Below are 23337 nucleotides of genomic sequence, written 5' to 3'. Positions count from 1 at the left end.
GCTCCGGAAGAAGTAGAAAGGAAGGAATCGCTGGATCGCTGGAAGATACCGCAACGCAAGAAAAGACAGAGATAGAGAGAACGAAGGAGTTACAAAGAAAAAGGAAGAAGAGAAACCGTTTTTCTGAGGAAGAAAAATTCAAAATAAAGTCAGGAGAAATGGGGCAATTAATACCAATTAATGAAGGTATTAAACCCTCGCACATTCCCTAGAACAAAGCGCTAATACAAAAGCGCGCGTTTTTAGAGGAAAAACGTTCTACATTCAAAAAGCTCTAAGGAATCGACAAAAGTGCTCGAGTTCGGCTTCACTATAAAAAGTTCGAAGTCAAAAAACTCGACCTCAAAGCAGAAGACCGAGCTCAAGCAGGGGCACTATTCATACCCTGGGTCGAGCTGTCCGACCCGGGATGTTTAGCGACATGGCGACCGACCTTTTCAGGTCCGACTATCCGATCTCTTCTTAAAGAGATCGGCCAAATCAACAGGAAAGCCCAATAAAGGGCCTAAATAGAGGAACACGACCCAAATCCAAAGGCAATCCAAGCCTACAGAGATAAAGGCGGTTCCCTTGAAGATAAGCTGACTTCACCCAAAATAAGATAAGATAAGATAAGATAACTAACTTATCTTATCAGAAAGGTCAGCCCACACTACTATAAATACACTGGAGCACCCAGGTATAACTCATACTCTGATTCTACAATAAACCTGCTTAATACCCGTGCTAACTTAAGCATCGGAGTCTCTTGCAGGTACCCTCACCCTCCGGTGACCAAGGATCAGAAGTGCAGCCAGTCCAACAAGTCGGACACAACCGCTCCGGCCGCCACCAGCCAGCTGGACACGTCATCTCCGACCAGTACAGAAGATCTCATCCGAGATCGACCTACAGTTTCAGGTAACCCTCGGAACAATGGCCTTAGGCAAGCTCCAAGAGCTTGGTATGAAAGGCTTAGTGCCTTCTTATTGGAAAATAATTTTCAAATGGGTACCACCAATACTACTTTGTTTATAAAAGAATCTAATGATGATATCTTGCTTGTTCAAATTTATATGGATGACATTGTGTTTGGTTCAGCCAATGAAGTCTTGTGTGAAGAGTTTGAAAAACTTATGACTAGTGAGTTTGAAATGAGTTTAATGGGTGAATTAAGCTTCTTTCTTGGTCTTCAAATTAAACAAACTCCTAGTGGTATTTTTATTCACCAAGTCAAACATGCCAAAGAGTTAATCAAGAAATTTGGCCTTGAAAATTCCAAACCAATGGGAACTCCTATGCATCCAAACATTAAACTTGACAAGGATGAAAATGGAAAAGATGTCGATGAAATGAAGTATAGAGGAATGATAGGATCCCTCATGTATCTTACATCCTCTAGGCCAGATATTGTTCAATGTATGGGTGTGTGCTCAAGGTTTCAATCTCACCCAAAAGAATCCCATCTTTCAGCCGTTAAGAGAATCATTAGATATATTAAAGGTACATGTGATTTTGGCTTGTGGTATCCTAAAACTAATGAATTCTATGCAGTAGGATTTTGTGATGCAGATTATGCGAGAGACCGAGTGGATAGAAGAGGCACTTCCGGAATGTGTTGCTTTCTTTGAAGCTCACTAAACATGTGGTCAAGTAAGAAGCAAGCCACGGTTGCTCTGTCCAGGGCTGAAGCTGAATATATATCCACCGCTGCATGTTGCTCACAATTAATTTGGTTAAAAACTCAATTGGAAGATTACAAATTGAAAATCAAAAGTATACTCCTATTTTGTGATAACATGAGTGCAATAAACATTTCAAAAAATCCTGTACTGCACTCTAGAACCAAGCACATTGAGGTTCGATATCACTTTATTAGGGAATATGTGCAAAAGGTACTATTGATATCCAATTTGTAAAATTTGAAGAGCAACTTGTTGACATCTTCACTAAACCACTGTGTGAAGATAGATTTTGTTCATTAAGAAACAGTTTGGGAATGATGGATTTGAGTTTTGTTGAAAAAATGTGATTTTTATGCCTCTGTTTGTTTTTGTCTCATAGGCAGTAGGGAGACAAATCTGGGCACATGATGAACAAGCCATTAAACAGGGGAGACTGAACTTTGATACCTTGGACTCAAATCCAAATCAACCTCCTTTGAAGTCCATTCCATGATACTGGCGCATTAATTTTATTTTGCATCATGCTTTTCGTAAAATCATTTTTAATTTATTTCCTTTCACATCATATATTCAAAAAAGAAGTTTTTGTCAAATTAAATCTTTTTTCCATATCTTCTCCCTCTTTTCAAGGAAAGGTCTTTTCAGTTATCTATTTTGATTTTTAAAATTTCCTTATCAAAAACTGTTTCTCATTAATGCTGAGGGCCTTAAATGAGTTTTTCTTTCCACTAAGAATTTATTGTGGCATAACCTCTCTCCACCTTCCACCCTCTTCAGCCTCTCTTCAACTTCTCCCTCTCCACTTCACTTCCTTTATCATGAGAAAGAAGCTAGCCACTCGTAGAATCAGCCGAACCCCATTATAAAAAATCCTCCATCTTCTAAGGATCCCTCATCACACACACATATTCATATTCACTCCCACTCATCACCTTCACTTTCTTCTCACTCAACAGATTCCATGGCACGTAAGGGAACCCATGCAAGGGCGACATCAAGGCAGGAAGATGCTTCATCAAAGAGGAACACTAAGGGAAAGAATCAAGTCCCTGAAGAGGAAGAAGAATCACCACTTCCATCTCCACAACCGTCTCCACCACGGCTTTCCACCCCTCATCCCTCTGATTGGTCTCAACGTTCAAAAAGCCCAATCCTTCATGACACCAGAGAACCCTCAAACTTTGACTCTTTGGATTTCAAAAATAAATATGGTAAAATCCATTCCCACTTTGATCGTACCCGTTTTCATATCTTGTGCTGCATTTGAATTTCACTCTCAAGTTTTGGTGAATCTGGAAAATCTTTGTGAAAAAGGAATTGATTTCACTGTATTTTTCGATGATCTCAATTGGGCTCCTCTTTTCAAAATTCAAAAACCATTTTATCCGAACTTGGTTCGAGAATTTTATGCTAACATGATGTTTCATGATGCTGCTTTACACTCATATGTTAAAAAGGTTCACCTCACTTTGAATCGTGACACTATAAGTATTGTTTTGGGATACCAAGACCAAGTAGCTAGGGCTTACATGTCAGGTAAATGGGACAACCAGGTTGGGATTTCCCTCCAAGTGGCTCTTACTCGTGTTTGCAAAATTTTTTTTGCACTTGAAGGCACTAATCTCACGCATAAATCTCTCGGCCCTGTGAGAGCCTTGCTTCACCGTATTATTAATCATGTTCTGACGCCTCAAAGTGGCTCTTATCAAAGGGTTACAGTTTGTGACACTCTTGTACTTTTTGCTATTCTAAATTCTGCATCCATTTCATTTGCATATCTTATGGTGAGCCATATGTGGGACTGTGTCCGCAGCAACAAGAAAGCAAATCTGCCATATGGAATGTTTTTAACAGGCATCTTTGAGTACTTTAATGTGGATTTGAGCAATGAGCCTGTTGAGAATATGGTTTCCACAATTAAAGGAGGAGGGGTTCCTGACTCTGTTAAAAGTAAAAAGGGCAAGAGTTCAATGGCATCAATGTTTTCTGATAGTGAAAGTGAAAGTCTTCCTTCTGAATCTGCTCGGATTTCTGAAATCGTCAAGCGCCAATGAGCACATTGAACTATCCATGTGGCTAAGAGCCCTCACAGTCCAGGCACAACGACGCAATTATCAGGGGCGCGCTCTACCACTGAGCTAATAGCCCATCGTGTGACCGTGTCATAGTGAATTCCTCCTATTTTAACATATATAACCATATACCCATATATATATAATAGGCTGGTAATCTACTATCTAATCTAATATAGTATTTGTAAATTATCTAAATAGAATCTCGAATTTATATTTCTATAGAAGCTGGCCCGCTATGCCAAAAGCGAGAAAAACCCCATCCCTCTCTTTCTTTCTTTTTTTTCCGGGAAGAATCTCTTGGGTGGTGGCGATAAAGAAAAAGATTGGAATGTTGTTTAGCTTGCTTTTGTAAAAAATAAAAATAAAAAACTTTCCAATTTGACCTAACCCGCGGATCTTTTCAATTAATGATGTGCTGAATGAGTTCTCCAATATGTCTAGTATGATGGTCAGGTCATACAAAGAGGCTCGAAAGCAAGCCTATGAAAATGAAAAGGCCTGGACGAAATGCCATGAAAGGGTTAATCTGCTGATTAAGAGATTGGAGAAGGACATGGCTCATTCTAAAAGAGAAGACGATCATCTTGATTCTGAGATGATCGTCTTCTCTTTCAGAATGAGCCATGTCCTTCTCCAAGCTCTTAATCAGCAGATTAACCCTTTCATGGCATTTGGTCCAGGCCTTTTAATTTTCATAGGCTTGCTTTCGAGTCTCTTTGTATGACCTGACCATCATACTAGACAAGTTGGAGAACTCATTCAGAACATCCTTGACAGTTTCAGAAATTCGAGTAGATTCAGAAGGAAGACTTTCACTTTCACTATCAGAAAACATTGATGCCATTGAACTCTTGCCCTTTTTACCTTTAATAGAGTCAGGAACCCCTCCTCCTTTAATTGTGAAAACCATATTCTCAACAGGCTCATTGCTCAAATCCACATTAAAGTACTCAAAGATGCATGTTAAAAAGATTCCATATGGCAGATTTGCTTTCTTGTTGCTGCGGACACAGTCCTACATAAGTCTCACCATAAGATATGCAAATGAAATGGATGTAGAATTTAAAATAGCAAAAAGCACAGAGTGTCACAAACCGTAACCCTTTGATAAGAGCCGCTTTGAGGCATCAGAACGTGATTAATAATAAGGTGAAGCAAGGCTCTCATAGGGCCAAGAGTTTTATGCATGAGATTAGTGCCTTCAAGTGCAAAAAATTTTCGCAAACACGACTAAAAGCCACTTGGAGGGAAATCCCAACCTGGTTGTCCCATTAACCTGACATGTAAGCCCTGGCTCCTTGGTCTTGGTATCCCAAAGAAGCGCTTACAGTGTCACGATTCAAAATGAGGTGAACATTTTTAACATATGAGTGTAAAGCACCATCATGAAACATTATGTTAGCATAAAATTCTCAAACCAAGTTCAGATAAACTGGTTTTTGAATTTTGAAAAGGAGCCCATTTGAGATCATCGAAAAATGCAGTGAAATCAATTTCTTTTTCACAAAAATTTTTCAGATTCACCAAAACTTGAGAGTGAAATTCAAATGCAGCACAAGATATGAAACGGGCAGGATTAAAGTGGAAATGGCTTTTACCATATTTGTTTTTGAAATCCAAAGAGTCCAAGTTTGAGGGTTCTCTGGTGTCATGAAGGATTGGTCTTTTTGAACGTTGAGACCGACCAGAGGGATGAGGGGTGGTAGAGACGGTTGTGGAGATGGAAGTGGTGATTCTTCTTCCTCTTCAGGGACTTGATTCTTTCCCTTAGTGTTCCTCTTAGATGAAGCAGCTTCCTGTCTTGATGTCGCCCTTGCATGGGTTTCCTTACGTGCCATAGAATCTGTTGAGTGAGAAGAAAGTGAAGGTGATGAGTGGGAGTGAATATGAATGTATGTGTGTGTGATGGGGGATCCTTAGAAGATGGAGGATTTTTTACAATGGGGGTTCGGTTGCTTCTACGAGTGGCTAGCTTCTTTCTCATGATGAAGGAAGTGAAGTGGAGAAGGAGAAGTTAAAGAGAGGCCGAAGAGGGTGGAAGGTGGAGAGAGGTTATGCCACAATAAATGCTTAGTGGAAAGAAAAACTCATTTAAGGCCCACAGAATTAATGAAAAACGGTTTTTGATAAGAAAATTTTAAAAATCAAAACAGATAACTGAAAAGACCTTTCCTTGAAAAGAGGGAGAAGATATGGGGAAAAGATTTGATTTGACAAAAACTTCCTTTTTGATGATATAATGTGAAAGGAAATAAATTAAAAATAATTTTATGAAAAGCATCATCCAAAATAAAATTAATGAGCCAGTATCATGGAATGGGCTTCAAAGGAGGTTGATTTGGGCTTGAGTCCAAGGTATCAAAGTTCTGTCTCCCCCTGTTTAATGGCTTGTTCATCATGTGCCTAGATTTGTCTCCCTGCTGCCTACGAGACAAAAACAAACAGAGGCATGAAAATCACATTTTTTTAACAAAACTCAAATCCATCATTCCTAAACTGTTTCTTAATGAACAAAATCTATCTTCACACAGTGGTTTAGTGAAGATGTCAGCAAGTTGCTCTTCAGATTTTACGAATTGGATATCAATAGTATCCTTTTTCACATGTTCCCTAATAAAGTGATATCGAACCTCAATGTGCTTGGTTCTAGAGTGTAGTACATGATTTTTTGAAATGTTTATTGCACTCATGTTATTACAAAACAGGGGTATACTATTGATTTTTAATTTGTAATCTTCCAATTGAGTTTTTAACCAAATTAATTGTGAGCAACATGCAGCAGCGGATATATATTCAGCTTCAACCGTGGACAGAGCAACCGTGGCTTGCTTCTTGCTTGACCACATGTTTAGTGAACTTCCAAGAAAGCAACACAATCGGGAAGTGCTTCTTCTATCCACTCGGCCTCCTGCATAATTTGCATCACAAAACCCTACTTCACAGAATTCATTAGTTTTAGGATATCACAAGCCAAAATCACATGTGCCTTTAATGTATCTAATGATTCTCTTAGTGGCTGAAAGATGGGATTCTTTTGGGTGAGATTGAAACTTTGAGCATACACCCACACTTTGAACAATATCCGGCCTAGAGGATGTAAGATACATGAGGAATCCTATCATTCCTCTATACTTCGTTTCATCCACATCTTTCCTATTTTCATCCTTGTCAAGTTTAGTGTTTGGTTGCATAGGAGTTCCCATTTATTTGAAATTTTCAAAGCCAAATTTCTTGATTAACTCTTTGGTATATTTGCCTTGGTGAATAAAAATACCACTAGGAGTTTGTTTAATTTGAAGACCAAGAAAAAAGGTTAATTCACCCATTAAACTCATTTCAAACTCACTAGTCATAAGTTTTCCAAACTCTTCACACAAGGCTTCATTGGCTGAACCAAACACAATGTCATCCACATAAACTTGAACAAGGAAGATATTATCATTAGATTCTTTTATAAACAAAGTAGTATCGGTGGTACTCCTTTGAAAATTATTTTCCAATAAGAAGGTACTAAGCCTTTCATACCAAGCTCTTGGAGCTTGCCTAAGGCCATAAAGAGCCTTAGAGAGTTTAAAACCATGATTTGGAAATTCTTTACTTTCAAAACCGGGGGGTTGAGCCACAAATACTTTCCTATCTATAAAACCATTAAGAAAAGTACATTTAACAACCATTTGAAACATTTTAAAGTCGTTGTGGGCAGCATATGCAAGAAGCAACCTAATTGCTTCCATTCTTGCTACCGGGGCAAATGACTCATCAAAATCAATTCCTTCCTCTTGATCGTAACCTTGGGCCACTAGTTTAGCCTTGTTACGAACCACACTACCATCCTCACCCAATTTATTCTTGAAAATCTATTTTGTACTGGTTACCTTTTTCCCATTTGGATTTGGTACAAGGGTCCAAACTTCATTCTTTTCAAATTGTGCTAGCTCTTCTTTCATGGCTTTGACCCACAAGGGGTCTTCAAGAGCTTGCTTCACATTGAGAGGTTCCAATTAGAACAAGAAGGCAACATTTCTTGGTTCTATTTGCTTTGCTTGAGGATCTAGTGGTTATGCCTTGAGAAGGATCACCAATGATGAATTCATGAGGGTAAATCTTCAAAAACTTCTATTCTCGTGGCCTTTGAGGAACGTTTCTGCCTTGACGAGTTTCAGTGGACAGCTCTATTCTGAATTCTCTGGCTTGTTTAGGAGACAAAACTGAAATGTCTCCTCCATGCTGATGAGACATTTTTGGACGGACAGATTCATCACTTGGGACAATTTTGGGTTTTTCTTGACTTGCTTGATTGTTCACATTAGCTTCACTTCTTGCATCATCATCTAACACATCACTTGAAATAGAATTAGAATCATAAAAGGACACATGTATAGATTCTTCTATTGTTCTATGTTCTTTGAGGTAAATCCTAAATGCTTTGCTAGTTGTGGAGTATCCAACAAACATTCCTTCATAAGATTTTGGATCAAATTTTTCAAGATTTTCTTTATTGTTGAGTACAAAGCATTTGTATCCAAAAATGTGAAAATACTTAAGATTGGGTGGGGTTCCTTTCCAAAGCTCATATGGAGTTTTCTTTAAACCTTTTCGAATGATGGTTCTATTCAAAATGTAACAAGCAGTATTTACAACTTCAGCCCACAAAAATTTTGGAACATCATTTTCACAAAGCATTGCCCTAGTTATTTCTTGAATGCTTCTATTCCTTCTTTCAACAACCCCATTTTGTTGAGGTATTCTTGGGCATGAAAAGTTATGTGCTATTCCAAGTTCATCACAAAAATTTTTAAAAATCTTGATTTTCAAACTCCTTTCCATGATCACTTTTCAAGTGGGCATTTTTTTAATCTTTTTCATTTTGGATCTTTTAACAGAGATGAAAAAGCATGAAATGCATCATTCTTGTGAGCTAAGAAAAGAACCCAACCAAATCTAGAGTAATCATCCACTGCTACCAAACCATAATGTTTACCCCCAAACTTTGAGTTCTAGTTGGAGCAAAGAGATCAATGTATAGCATTTCTAATGGCCATTTAGTGAAAATTCCTTCTTTTGGTTTAAAAGATAATTTTACTTGTTTGCCTAGTTGACAAGCATCACAAGTAATATTCTTATCAAATTTAATATTAAGAATTCCTCTAACTAAATTTTTTTTAACAAGCTCAGAAATTTGGTACATGCTTGCATGACCCAATTTCTTATGTCAAAGCCATTTTTCAAATTCAAGTGATGTAAAGCAGGTTACTTTTTGATCCTTTAAGTCCTCTAGCACCTTTTAGCCTCAAACAAAATATCACCGGATTTTTCACATACAACCAAGCAATCCAATTGTCTAAAAATAACCCAATATCCAAGATCACACAGTTGACTAATGCTTAGTAAATTATGTTTCAATCCATCAACAAGCAAAACATCACTAATAAAGGAAGAGAAGTTCTTACCAACTTTACCTACGGTCACTATTTTACCTTTTCCGTTGTCATCGAAAGTAACAAAGCCTCCATCATACTCATCAAGCTTGATGAAGAATGTTGACTTTCCGGTCATATGCCTAGAGCACCCACTATCCATATACCACATGCTGTCCTTTCTTTTGGATTCTAGGCAAACTTACAAAACAAGCTTAAGTGACCTTAGGTATCCAAATCTTTTTGGATCCTTTGATTTCAAACCATCTCCTTTGTCCCAAGCCATTATAATCACAAACAATTTTGTAAACTTTATTTCCAATCATTCTTTCACTTATGAAGCACTGAATAGGAAAATGTCCATTCCGATTGCATAATCTACAAAATTTATGAGTTGCTATTTTTCTAAAGCTAGTTGGGTTTTGAAACCTTATGTCATCCGAAGAGGATTCCATGTTGGTAAAGGAAGGTTTTTCAATAAATTTTTCAGATTTGTGAAAACCCAAACCAGCTTTATCATAAAGAGGTTTTTGGCTAGTCAAGAGTTGATTTAAATTTTCAGAACTTTGAGCAAAGCTGGCTAGGTCCTCTTTAAGTCTTTTTATCTCTTTATGCAACCACTCATTTTTCTCAAAATAATTTAGATTTGCAGTCATAGAATGGTGATATTCACATCTTTTAAGTTCAGCTTTCAACCACTTGTTTTCCTCAACAAGATCTACGGCAGTTTCGGCTTCCCTTAATTTATCTTTAAGAAAACCATTTTCAACTTTTAGTATTTCTATTTGAGACTCAAGATCTTGGTTTCATTTAAGAAACATTTAATCTTTTCAGAAAGATGATTAATCATAAGATGAAGGTCTTCAGTTGAGGGTTCAGGAAATATTACCTCATCAACTATGTCGGCCATGAGACACGTTTGAGACTTGGTTTCTGTTTCATCATCTTCATCAGAGTCGTTCTCCAAGTCCTCCCAAGATGCCATGAGACCTTTCTTCTTTCCTTTTTTCGGCTTGTCCTCCTTCTTCAGTTTTGGACAATCAGACTTGAAGTGCCCAACTTCTTTACAGTTGTAACAGATTACTTTTCTGAGATCCCTCTTTGGCTTCCTTGAGCTGCCTCCTTTGTTTCGTTCCTTCAGATTCACCATTTTCCTTAATTTCTTAGCAAACAAAACAAATTCATTTTTAGAAGAGTTATCACTGGATTCATTTTCCAGCTGTTCAGTAACAGATTTGAGAGCAATTCCTTTCTTTTATGTATCTTTTTTCAAATATGTGTTTTCAAAGACAAGTAAATTTCCTCTCAAATCATCATAGGTCATAGTATCAATGTTACTACTTTCAGCTATCACTATTACTTTGGTTTTCCACTCCTTTTTGAGACATCTCAATATTCTCCTCACAAGCACAAATTCAGAATATGTGATCCCCATAGCATCCAAGCCAGTGACGATGACGTTGAATCTTTCAAATAGTTCATCTATCGTCTCTCCTTTCTTCATTGAGAACATTTCATATTCTCTATTCAGCATGTCTATTTTAGATCTCTTGACTTGAGTTGTGCCTTCATGAGTGATTTGATGTTTGTCCCAGATTTTCTTTGCTGTTGTGCATCGTGATACCCGTCGGTATTCCTCGAAGCTGACCGCACAGTTGAGCAAGTTGACTGCTTTGGCATTGAGCTCTACTTTCTTTCTGTCTTCTTCATTCCAATCGGCTTCACCTTTGAGTGTAACCACACCATCAGCTCCTGTAGTGGTTGGAAATTGTGGACCCTCCAGGATTATCTTCCAAAGTCTGTAATCTATTGATTGAACAAATATCTTCATTCTTTCTTTCCAGTAACTATAGTTCTTTTCATTGAAGAACATGGGTCTGTTGCTTGACTACCCTTCTGTAAGAGTATATGCCACTAGATTTGAGCCACTGTTAGTTGCCATCAGGATCTTTTCTCTAAGCTATAAAGCTTGATGTCTCTTTGAGACCAAGCTCTGATACCAATTGATGGTAATCAGTGGCTAAAAGAAGGAGGGTTGAATCTTAGCCCCTTTTTGCTGTGTATTAATTTCTGCCTTTTTCAAAGATCTTCAGGAGATATTTCTACTTTTTGTCTCATAACCAGTCAAGAGACATTTTCGTTTTGTCTCGTAACCAGTTAGGAGATATTTTTCATTTTTGTCTCCTTCGCAACAGAAATAGAATAAGAGTAGAAGAGAAAGAGAGAATCACACCCAGAAGTATCTTGGTTCAGCTGCTAAGTGAAATGCAACCTACATCCAGTCTCCATCACAACTGTGATGAAATTTCACTATAATCATCAGATTACATACACCAATTCTTCCCTAAGAACTACCCATTCCTATTTGGGACAAATCCAGATTTTATCCCCAAATCTGAATTTGACTTGGACACCTACCAAGTTTTCAACCGCAAAGTACTAACCCAACTTGCAAGGGAATCCCCACAAGATCATGAAACACAACAAACAGATGTACAAAGGAACTCTTAGACATCTATGACTTTTTCTTTAATTTTGCTCTCTCTGCCCTTTTTCTCTCACTGGCTTTTTCTTACAAACCTCACTCTGTTTGCCTTTTACCATGCATGAGACTCAGACAGACAAAACTAAAGAAAAGAAAACAAATTGTAACCCATTGAAGGAGAACTCTGTTAGCTTAGAGTAGCTATGAGAACTTTGTGCTTTCTCTCCTTTTCTCCTTGATCTCAACCCTTGGCCGTTCACCCTTATTATAGAAGGGGAAGCTTCCAAGGTTGAAACCGGTTCAACCAAGCCACCAACATCTTCTCTAATACATAGCCGGTTCAGATAGAGAGAAAAGAGAGGGAAAATCGAAAGCAAATCAACATGCATGTATCTCTCTCTCATCCCTTCTCGTCAAGCTTCATCAATCTGAGCCTTTCATCTTGACTTTGGCCCTAAGAATGAATTCTGACCCCTGATGAATCTTTGATCCTTGACAGCTCCTTATTTTCCATATTTGCTTCTTCCTCCACGTAGCTCCAGTAGCTACCTTCTGTCTTGGATGAACAAAAATGAAAACGAGCTTCACTACTGAGATCTTCTTCTCTGACCGAGGCCGATTGCTTCTATTCTTGGCATGAAGATCTTGAAACTTCTTCTTGAGATCTTGCCTTCAATGGCAAAGATCTTAGTCACACTATGTTTCGAATCTTCCTTTTTCTTTACTGCATTTCTTCATCCTAGCCCTTTGCTTCTTTATAGCTTCACTATATCTCTAATAACTTGCTTTTGCTATCTTTCTTCTTCTGACAATAAAATGATCGAAACAAAGAGAGAGAAGAGAGAGAAGAAAGAAAGCATTCAATGTGAAATTAAATGAAATTGAAATCCCATTAACAATTCCCAAGGAGTGGAGTAACGTGTGGAGCATTTAATGCAATTAAATCAATTTCAATTTTTCCTTTCAGTTATCAATGCATGAGTTTAATTTAATTAAAATTTGAATTCTATATCCCATGGAAGTAGATAACCGAATGGTGCATAAACAAATTGGACCTCTTTGTTTTATTATCATTATATGGCTTCCTTGGGCCACTTTCTTCATTATTTTGTTTTATCAAAATGAGCCTGGAGTTTGGGCTTTTCTCCAATTTAAGCCTCAGCTATTTGAATGATCAAATTTGGCACAAAGCAAATTAATTCATTTATTAATTTGGACTCATGTGACTTTGGTCCAATAATCAAAATCTGCACACTAAACAAAATCTATTAACAAACAACGGGAGTTAATTAAATTAACAATTTTCTAGTTAACATTTTAATTATGTTTGATCATTACAATAATTTCAAGTTTTTCAAACTAATCAGCCCTGAATTATGTTAAACTTGTTTTTCATAAGAAACCAATTTTCAAGCATAGAACGACATATAATAAGCTAGATTTCTTTTTATTTCAAGCATAGAACGACATATAATAAGCATAGAAACCAATTTGAAAGGAAACATTACATGGACAAAAAACTAAGCTAGATTTCTTTTATTTCTGCACTCTCATCAATTACACCAATTACAACAATATCTGATAACAGTGGAATTTTTAACCACTACAATATTACATATAATGCTCTATTCACCATCCCAGAGTTCTGCTGGAGTTCTATAGGCACCATAAGTTTCATGAACAAAGTATCCATTACCATCAATAAGCCTCTCCTGCATAAGTTAAATTCAACTGTTATTGTTGTGCTGCACATAAGATAATGAATTTATCGCTTCATAAACAAGTGTTAGAGGAAATAAGTGCTTAAGAGAAATTAAAAACTAAGGTAGATTTTGTTAGTTTGTTTTTGTTAAAGATGCGCGGGAACAATAAATTGCCCAAACATTATTGGGTAGGATTCTAAGTGGTCATAGGTGGGTGTCTGGTTTGTGGTTATCCACCTGCATTTCTAGTAATTTAAAAAGTGGTAATCTAGATTGCTAGTAATCTTATTAAATAATGTGTCAAACACCCTCTAAAATGAAAGCATTATGGAAGAGTCTTGGACTAGTTGAAGCAACCCAAACATAAAACTAGATTAAATTCGTCACTCGCCTGCTTGATTTCAGATAATTTGGCCATTAGCTCATCAGGTATAGACCAGTCGAAGACATCGAAATTACTCCTGATCCTCTCCTTATTTGCACTCTTAGGTAACACACTATGCCTCGCCTGCAGACCCCACCTAAGGGCCACTTGCGCTGGTGTCTTCCCTAACTTTTCCGCTACCAGATTAATTGTAGGATTCTTAAGGAGGTCATTCTTGTGTAATACAGACCCTAATGGAGAATATCCCTGAAAATAAACATTCGTCATCACAAGAAATTAGCATCTAGAATCAAGGTTGATGATATATACAACCATTTGAAGTTGCACCAAACTCTTCTACAAAATGAGGGGGAAAAAAAGGAACAATTGTTCCTTTCTTAGACCATGAAGATTTTGAAATAAGTTTCTCTATGCATACACATGAAATTTGAGATATTCTCTGGATTTTACTTGGTGTGCTTACAGATAGGTGAATTCCTTTAGAGTTGCAGAATTCGTGCAATTTCGGTTGCTGCCATTGCGGATGCAGCTCCACTTGGTTAACAGCTGGAGGCACGCGAGCTATATCCAAAAGATCTTGAAGCTTCTTTGAAGAGAAATTGCATACTCCAATAGCTCTAGCCTTGCCGGAGTCATACAGCGCCTCCATTGCCCTCCATGTATTCGGAATGTTTGGTATTGTAAGATTTTCAGGCTTGATTCCGACTGAACCCCTTTTCATGCTGACCGGCCAGTGAATCTATACATAACCACTCAATTCAATTCATCAAAGTAGTAAGATTAATGGATCACCCTCAACAACCAGAAAATTCTTTTTTCCGGAATTATATTTCCCAGAATGATGTGGCAATGGTATCATTTTGAATGTCAAGCCTTGATTCAATTGTCAAAAAAGATCCAACAATGATTTCCGTAAAAATTCAAAGTTCAAATGTATTTGTTGTGTAGTGTAGCATTGCTCAACTTAAAATATAAAAGATTTAGGAGTGCTTAATCTTCCACATCCTGAACAAAACTAACACATACCAGATAGAGATCTACATAGTCGAGTTGAAATTCTTGCAGGGTTTTATCTAACGCTTTTGGTACGTCTTCCGGATCATGATCTGCACACCTGGGTATAGCCAACAAATCATTATTAAATTCTCAAATTGATCCTCAAAAGAATTTTTATATCCTAACAAACTTTTATTCTCTAGAAGTCGAATAGATTGGTCTTCCGTGGTTTGAAAGAAGAAAACTGTCTTAAAGGGATATTTTTTAGGATTTAATTGTCTTATAAAAAAATTTATTAGGGATTTATTTATTCAATTGTTTGATACGCATATCCAACCGTGTCTTAATAAAAAATAAAAAATATTTACCGGACACACTTAGACATACTTAAATACTATCGATATGTTAACGTGTCCAATTTTATTCTTAATATGTATTTTTTGAATAAATTTAAAAATAGTATATATTATTATTTATTAAAATAAAAAATATTTTAAATACTTTATATAATTAAAATAAGATATTAAAAATAATTAAAAAAATTAATTTATATTTTAATATCAATAAAATATCAAAATATCATTACAATTTATTTAAAAAATACTTTATATTTTATGTATGTAAGTATCCCTATGTCTTATAAAATTTTAAAATTCGTGTGTCACCGTATTCTGTGTCATGTTCATGTCAATGTCCATATATCATAGATTCAATGTGTATATTAAAAATTTGATTGAAAACGATAGAAGAATCAATTCGTATGATGTGAGTAATTTTTGAAGACTTTTAAGAATACAAATTTGTTAGGAACCAATTTGAGTATTTCTAACATTGAAAAATACCATAACATCCATTATATTTGTTATATTTTGTTAATTTTAGAATTAAAATGTACGACATAACATTTTTTTATTGCAATTGAATTAAAATTTTTCCCTTCAAAATCAAATAATCTCTCCTTTTTCCTTTTCTATCTCTTTTATTTATCTTTTCTTAATATTATTACTAATTACTAATAATCAACATATGTCACATAATATTATTTTATTATAATTAAAATTAAAATATATTATATATTATTAATTTAACAATTAAAATATATCATAATATTTTATTTCATTGTAATTAAAATATTTTTTTTTAAATTAAGGAGTTTACTCTCCCTTCTTCATTCACTCTATCTATCTTAGTTTTTTAATAAATATGCTACAATTTTTAAAATTTATTATCAAAATATTACTCTTTTTAAACTATTTTTTAGATATCAGTATATCACTGTTTATTTTGTCACCGTAACACAATTTTTTTTTTGGTATATTAATTGGAAGGCCCCTATATGAAAAGCGCTTCTAACAAAAAATGCTAACCTATAAAGTATTTACTATGCAAGAAGCACTAAGATAGAATACAAAACTAATATTTCTTTTTTTTATTTGATAAATTTTTAATATTTATGAAAAGAAAGTTAGATTTATTATTCTTTTAAATTTTATACATAAAAAATTAAATATTAAAATACAATTTATTTTTAAAACTTTACATATTACGAGTAAAATTTCTAGTTCTAGAATAAAGTATATACCATAGTTTGGAGGTTATCCATAAGTCTTCACGTTTTACAGTACCTTCATCAAATAGCTTCTTGAGAGCCAAACCAATCTGCACATGCAAACCAAGATTCCAAGTTTTACCGAAGATGTCAAGTGCTATATAATTTAAACATAAAAAGTTATTGTACACTTTTAGAAATGGAGGCCTGTTAAGATAATACAACCCCATTAAAGATAAAGTATGTCTTGTTTATGTTACTAATAACATCCTAATTCACATGTTTTAACACTACGAGAGAAAGTTCCACAAACAGAACACAGATAGATAGATTGATAAAGCAAATAAATAAGTAGTAGGATCATATATAATGATTCAGTAATTAATCATTAATGGCTAATCATTAACCATTACCTCTGCTTGATTGCGGTAAGCTGAAGCACAGTCGATATGCCGGTATCCAACCTTGCATGAAAAACATAATAGTAATCATACATTTCTGAAGTTCTCTCTTTCAAATCAAAAGTTTATTATAACACTAAAATCTAAAGTGAATATTCAATAAAAACAAAAGCATGCAATAATAATTAGAACAATAATTTAATTTGATATACTATTTGTAAAATGATTATTTTTTATATGGACTATATATGTGAATGACTATCTAAAATAATAGATGTAATTATCCGACTGTATATTATCAATGCATTAAAAATAACAAATAATAATAAGAGAAAGTCTAGGAGCCAACACTTTTATTAAAATTTGACTAGTACTTAGTCAGTAAAAGAAAAAGAGGAATGTTAGGGGCCAGTAACTTTTGTGATTTGTAGCCATTAAATAGCCATTAATGATGATTTTAATGGTGTGAGATTTCATTCAATAGCTTATTTTTCTTTGCTGGTTATATGTTGGCCAGAATTTAATAAAGTTGTTGGCCCCAAAACTTTTCCAAAGAAAAATGAATAATTCTCCAGATAAAATCTCACATAATTGAAAACACTATTAATAGCTAATTGATGATTACAAATTACAAAATCTACTAGGCATTAACACTTCTCTAATAATAATACCTTAATCGCATTAGTGACTGCTTCGGCCAAGACACCAGGATTTTGATCCTGACCTAACCCAATAAAAGTGCCAAACCCAATAGAAGGTATCTTGGCACCTGTGTTCAGCTCAAAGAATCTAATTTCCTCTGCCATTTCTTTTTTTATCATTACTACTATTTCTAACTTTCTGAACAATAAGGTGGTTTGATTCTTAGTTGGTTAACACTTAACCGTTATCAACTATTAGCTATATGTGAGGATTTATATAGGAAAAATATATGAGAGAGTAAATGAATGAAGGGAGAAATTGTGAAGAGGAAAGTTTTGAGAGAGTTTTGAAGTGACATAGTCCTCTTCACGTGGCCAAGGAAAGTAAATGCTGACGTTAGTGCACACGTCGATTGGGCGGGAAAGGTAACCATTTATAATTTATAATTCTATTGAATACACGACGGCAAAAATGTCACCAAAGATTTAGCCAACGATTAAAAAAAAAATATTTTATTTAGGGGCCGACAAACATGAGGAAGTCCGTCGGGCAGCTTAACTTGTCAAAGAGTCGTTGTTTCACACATGCAATACAACAAAGTCACACCGTGCCAAAGTGAGCAACCATGAACCATCCCACCGTGCCCGTCCGTTGTGAAGCTGTGTCCACCGCTGAGAAAGTCTCCCGCCGCGTGTTTCTTTTTATCATTTTTTTAAAAAAAAAAAAAACAAAAGTTAAAACTGGCTGACTCATCCTACTAGCATGTGGAAATGGATCCTCTCTATTTTTTTTAACACTTGAGGGAATAAAGTGTGATCTTTCACCTTTAATTCTATAAGTGAGACCAAAATTAAATAGGAGAGAGAGAACAATAAAAGGTGAAATCATACACTAAACATCATCTAATTTTTTTTCATTGGAGAGGATCCATTCCCCTAACCTATAGCTCTCCGTTAGACGGGACGGGAGCAATGGCGAATCCAGAAATCTTATAAAGAAGGGCCAAAAACAAAAAATTAGAAGTGTCATTAAAATTCAAAATTAAAAAAAATAATTATATATTTTAATATTATTTTAAACTAAAATTAATTTTAAAAAAATCATTTATGTCAAATTTTTTTCATAAAATTCTAATTTTTATCTTTATTATAAAAGATTTATTATAAAAGATATAAGTCATATAACATAAATAATATAAATTTGTTTCTCTAATACTTTTAATATACGTATTTAAAATAAATTAATAAATATAATATATAAGATATATTCATATTAATAAATAATTCACTTAATATATTTTGATTTTAATATTATAAAAAATAAAATTTAATCTAATTTATTTTTATGTATATATTTTCTTATTACATTCAATTAGAAATTATTATAAAAATTAAAGTATTTTTATATAATAATAGATAGAAGAATTACAAAAAAAAATTGAAAGAACAAAAGAAAATAAATTTAAAATGCATGAAATGGGGTTTGAACTCATGTCCTAGAGTATAAATTAATCTTTCTTTAATCATTGAACAAGAAGATATATTGTAAAAATTCTAAACATTATATTAAATATATTTTAAGTTTTGAAAATTTAGGAGGGTTATGGCCATGCTGGTCCCCCTAAATCTACCTTTGGACGCGAGAGATACAAAATTGCCGTAATAGGCAACGTGAGACGGGATGAACTAGTCTGCTTGTCACCTCTTATTCTATTAGGGAATCAATATTTAGAAGCTTATTTTTTAATTTTAATTTTTTTATTTTATCCTATCTCTTTTTATTTTTGTTTTATTTTTCTCTAATGATCACTCTTGTCACTACCAATATCAATATTTCTACTTTCATAGAGGATTATTCTATGGCAGCCACTCACTCGCAATCACTTCGAGTGGCGAATAACTACAATATATAAGCCATCTTTTGACGCCCATCCTTCAGCCGCCACACTCTTACAACCATTTGCCAAAAATTTTAAAAAATAAAATAAAATTAAGTTAATCATCCAAAACTAAAACTTCTTAAAATTGTAAAAAATACAAAGGAAAAAGATCAATGTCTAAAATTTCATATAGTCGAACATTAAAATTTTATATAATCAAATATCTAAACTTTTATATAATCGAACGTCTAAAACTCCATTTAAATGAGCATTCATAAAATCTTATCATTATAAAAAAAAATACTGAAGACTATTGGATTTAGTGTTGGAGATTAGCGGCAGATTTGGTAATAAATTCGTCGGATAAAAAAATTACTATCGGATTCGATTTTTCGACGATAAATTAGTCGGTAATAATTGGAGGGGAAAAAATGGCGCAATCATTACTGTCAGATTTAGGGGCGAAAAAATCCGACGCCAAGGTAATTAAATGAAACACGCCATTTTGGTTAGAGGCTATGCGTTATGTAACACCATACCACATAGAGCTTTACGCTTAATCTGTAAAATAGAGGTGGTGTGGTATTACGACCTCTAAAATAAAATATATACGTAGTATAGTTGAAAGAAAAGTTATTATCGAGGAGTCTTGAAGGAAAACTTAAACAACAAGTCATAAAAAGAAAAGCGCATCGCTCGCGTAAATGGAACCATAGGTAGGAAGGAAAGTAAAGAAATATATACATAGAATAGAGAATCTAATCTACAGAATATCAAGCTATAAACTTGACCTGCAAAGTCAAGGCCGGCCGGAGAATATCATAGACATATATATACAACCCAAATATCCCAAAATATATAAAATAAACACCTAGTTCTCCAAAAAGCCTCTAAGAGGGACAAAAGTAAAGCATATATAAAGGAGGAGTCTATATATATATAGCCACAATATCAAAATATAGCAACCCGACTTCGCTTGCAGAAGAAAACTCCAGACGCCTAGTGAGGTGCATCTCGGCTTGCATTTGAAATCCACAAATATATGTATATATGGAATGAGAACCGAGTGTTCTCAGCATGGTAATAGTACTAACATACATAATATATAAAGTCTCGGGAAAGCCAGGGGCGATCCTAGAACTTCGATATGCAGAATTAAACTTAAGGGAATAAGCTAAACCATAATTTAGGTAGACTATTTAAGGTTTCCAAGATATATACTTAATTATAACTTAACCCCTTACTTTTTACTTCCTCCAGTCTTTTGAAACATCGGTTAAACTACCATCGCTACTCCTCCACCAAACAAGGGATATCTTAGTTGTTGCACAGACAAACAATACAGACACACAGATAGGATACAGTTACAACAAGTAAAACATATAGCAAGTAAGCATAGTTGGTCAAATAGGCAAACCCAAGTAATGCACATTCAAACAAAACAAACAAATGCATATAATGTATGCCTGTCCTATGGCTAATGAGTCTCATCTGTCGGTAATATAGCCAAATCCGACATGTCTGGTAGCTAACCCTGGACAGCCCCTCCGAACATGCATCCCCAAGAGTCTATGCATAACTTTTACAATCAATTATCAAACTCAACTCATTGGAGATTTTTGAGGAGTTAAAGTGTCCAACCACATCTTGCGACGTAGAGTCAACAAAGTATCGAGTCTCAACCTGGAGCGAGTGGTGGCTAGCCACCGCATCTACCCAGAAAAACTCGTATCTTAGATAAGTGGAAGTGTATAAGCCAAGATATAATTCAATATCAATCATTCATTATCAATTTTGTCATTATTCATAATACTATTATCATTCCCGTACTTTCTTAACCACAAATCATTACTTCAAAACTTTTTTCACTGTCAAGTTAACTCCTTTTCTAAGTTTACCCCTCTCTTTATGATTTAAAAACTAAATTGGAACTTTAGGAGGTAGCTACAGAGGTTTAGAAGTTAGAAAATAAGTTGAAAATCACAAAAATCCATTTTTTTCAAAAACAGGGATTCCGCATACACATGCCATGTTTCGCGTATGCGGGGGTGTCATTTGCCCAACTCGCGTACGCAACCCATGTCCGCGTACACGAGCCCCTCAGACAGAGGAGAAGTCTCGCGTCGCGTGGCACTTGCCCGCGTAGGCGAGCCTGTAAAATTCTCCCTCGCATACGCATGCACACGCCCGCATACGCGAGACGTCTAGACAGAGCCGAACGTCCACGTCGCGTGTGTGTTCGCATACGCATGTTCTCCATAAATGTTAAAAGCTGCTAAGTTCTGCAAAATTCATTTTTACATACCAAATTTTTTATGTGCATAATTTTTTTGTTAAAAATCATTTTAGTCCATTTTTTGAATGGCGTAAACTTCACGGACCCAATTTTCTTTTAAAATAAGTTTGAAAAAGTTTGAAAATTCGGAAGTCGAGTTATGACCCGCCAAAGTTCAGTAAAAAATCAGATTTTCATAAAATTTGAAATAATTGCTAGAGGAGTTATGAAACTTGAAAACATGATATGTTACCTTTTCAGATTCGAACAATATTTTTGGGCCAATTTCTTGGTTCTAAATATAAAGATATCTTACTTTCTTGTTTGTGATAATATTGTAATCTTGAAGTAGTATTTATATGAACTTGTGAAGTAGTTCTATAAGATATTTTTTTTTCATATATTTCAGTTTAAAATCTTTGGATTGGTGTAAGGTAAAAAGTTTCTTTGTGAAGTGATCTTTAGAGAAGTTATGAAGCTTTAAAACAAGGTAACACATTTCCTTCACTCGTTAAACCATTAGCTAATTAACAAGAGACTCTGATGGTTTCAATTACATGAAGAAGGTGCGCAACACAATGATTCATTAATATCATATAAATGGGGATAGAAGCATGTTAGTGTTTTCGGTGGGTTTCATAAGGGAAGTGGTACAAAGATGGAAATGCAATCACTGCAATATATATATATATATATATATATATATGGGCATATGGCTCCTTTTGAAAAGAATGGGAATGGTAATGCACAACAAAGCTTCTTTATGAGAAGACTTCTATTCTAGTGGAATACTATATATATATATATATATATATATATATATATATATATATATATGGAAGCATTTTAGGTGAAGAAGTTTACTGCACTAGAAGTTCCGTATGCCATACTTTTAAACCATTGAAATTTAATATAAAATATATGAAAGGATGAGATAAAAAAAAAAAAAAGAGGAATGATGTGATGCTAAATCAAAATGGGTGTATGGTAGTCGGTAACTTATTTATCCGTTGTGCAGCGAGAAGGTGCCTAAGATGTCCATGATGGCCAATACAGTGTGATGATGTGGATTGGCTTTTGTGATGGTCTATGTAGCTGGCTTAGAATGAAATGGTGAGCCAAGCGAAAATAATGATGGACCTGTTGTGAAAGTTTGTGTGTTTATAAGGGAGATTAGGCTCAGTATATATGCACTATATATCAAATCAAGAAAAAACACACTATATATTAAATGAATATAAGTAAATATATTAAAATATATTTATACTATTATGAAATTAAAAAGAATATTATATTTAATATTCTAAAAGTCAATTCCAAAATAATATATATTATATAGTCTTTGAATATTTAAAATTATACAATAATAGAAGTGTAGAATACTAGATAAGATTTAAATAAATAAATAAATATTATAATAAAAGCTGCCATAACATTAAAATAATAGAATAAATAATTTAAATATTAAACAATAAAAGGGCAAAAAACCCTAATAAGCCAAGTGAAGAATCCTGTAACCTAAATACGCCAAAACGAAAATCGTTTCAGCAATAAGCCAGGCCGTATTTTTATATAATTTGAACCAGGGTGGTTCGAACTCTATTTGTTAATAATTCGAACCACTGCAGTTCGAACTACAGAGAAAGAAGAAGCTTGAAGTAAATCGAACCAGGCTGGTTCGATTTACAGAGGGAGAAGCTGTATCATATAATTCGAACCAGGCTGGTTCGAATTATAGGTATATATGCTGCATTAAGTAATTTGAACCACCTTGGTTCGATTTACTGGTATACAGAGCAGTATATATAGGGTTGTAAACGTGAGTTGCTCTCATTAGAGGGTGTAAGATGGCTAGTGAGGAGAGTT

General features: G+C 34.6%; 1 protein-coding gene across 1 annotated transcript; it reads right to left on the bottom strand.

Annotated features, from left to right (window-relative positions):
• Positions 1-13150: 13150 nt before the first annotated feature.
• Positions 13151-17595, bottom strand: LOC112727801 (NADPH-dependent aldo-keto reductase, chloroplastic). Its single transcript, XM_025777700.3, has 7 exons — positions 17347-17595; positions 16688-16738; positions 16308-16384; positions 14756-14843; positions 14193-14468; positions 13736-13975; positions 13151-13353 (listed from the first exon to the last, which is right to left on the bottom strand). Exons 1-7 carry the CDS (start codon positions 17494-17496, stop codon positions 13267-13269), a joined length of 969 nt encoding a protein of 322 aa, XP_025633485.1. The 5' UTR covers positions 17497-17595; the 3' UTR covers positions 13151-13266.
• Positions 17596-23337: the final 5742 nt, after the last annotated feature.

The sequence above is a fragment of the Arachis hypogaea genome, chromosome 12 (assembly GCF_003086295.3).
Source record: "Arachis hypogaea cultivar Tifrunner chromosome 12, arahy.Tifrunner.gnm2.J5K5, whole genome shotgun sequence".
Lineage (NCBI taxonomy): Eukaryota > Viridiplantae > Streptophyta > Magnoliopsida > Fabales > Fabaceae > Arachis > Arachis hypogaea.
Note: the sequence above shows the minus strand (reverse complement) of the source record. Positions and strands in the feature narration are given on the sequence as shown.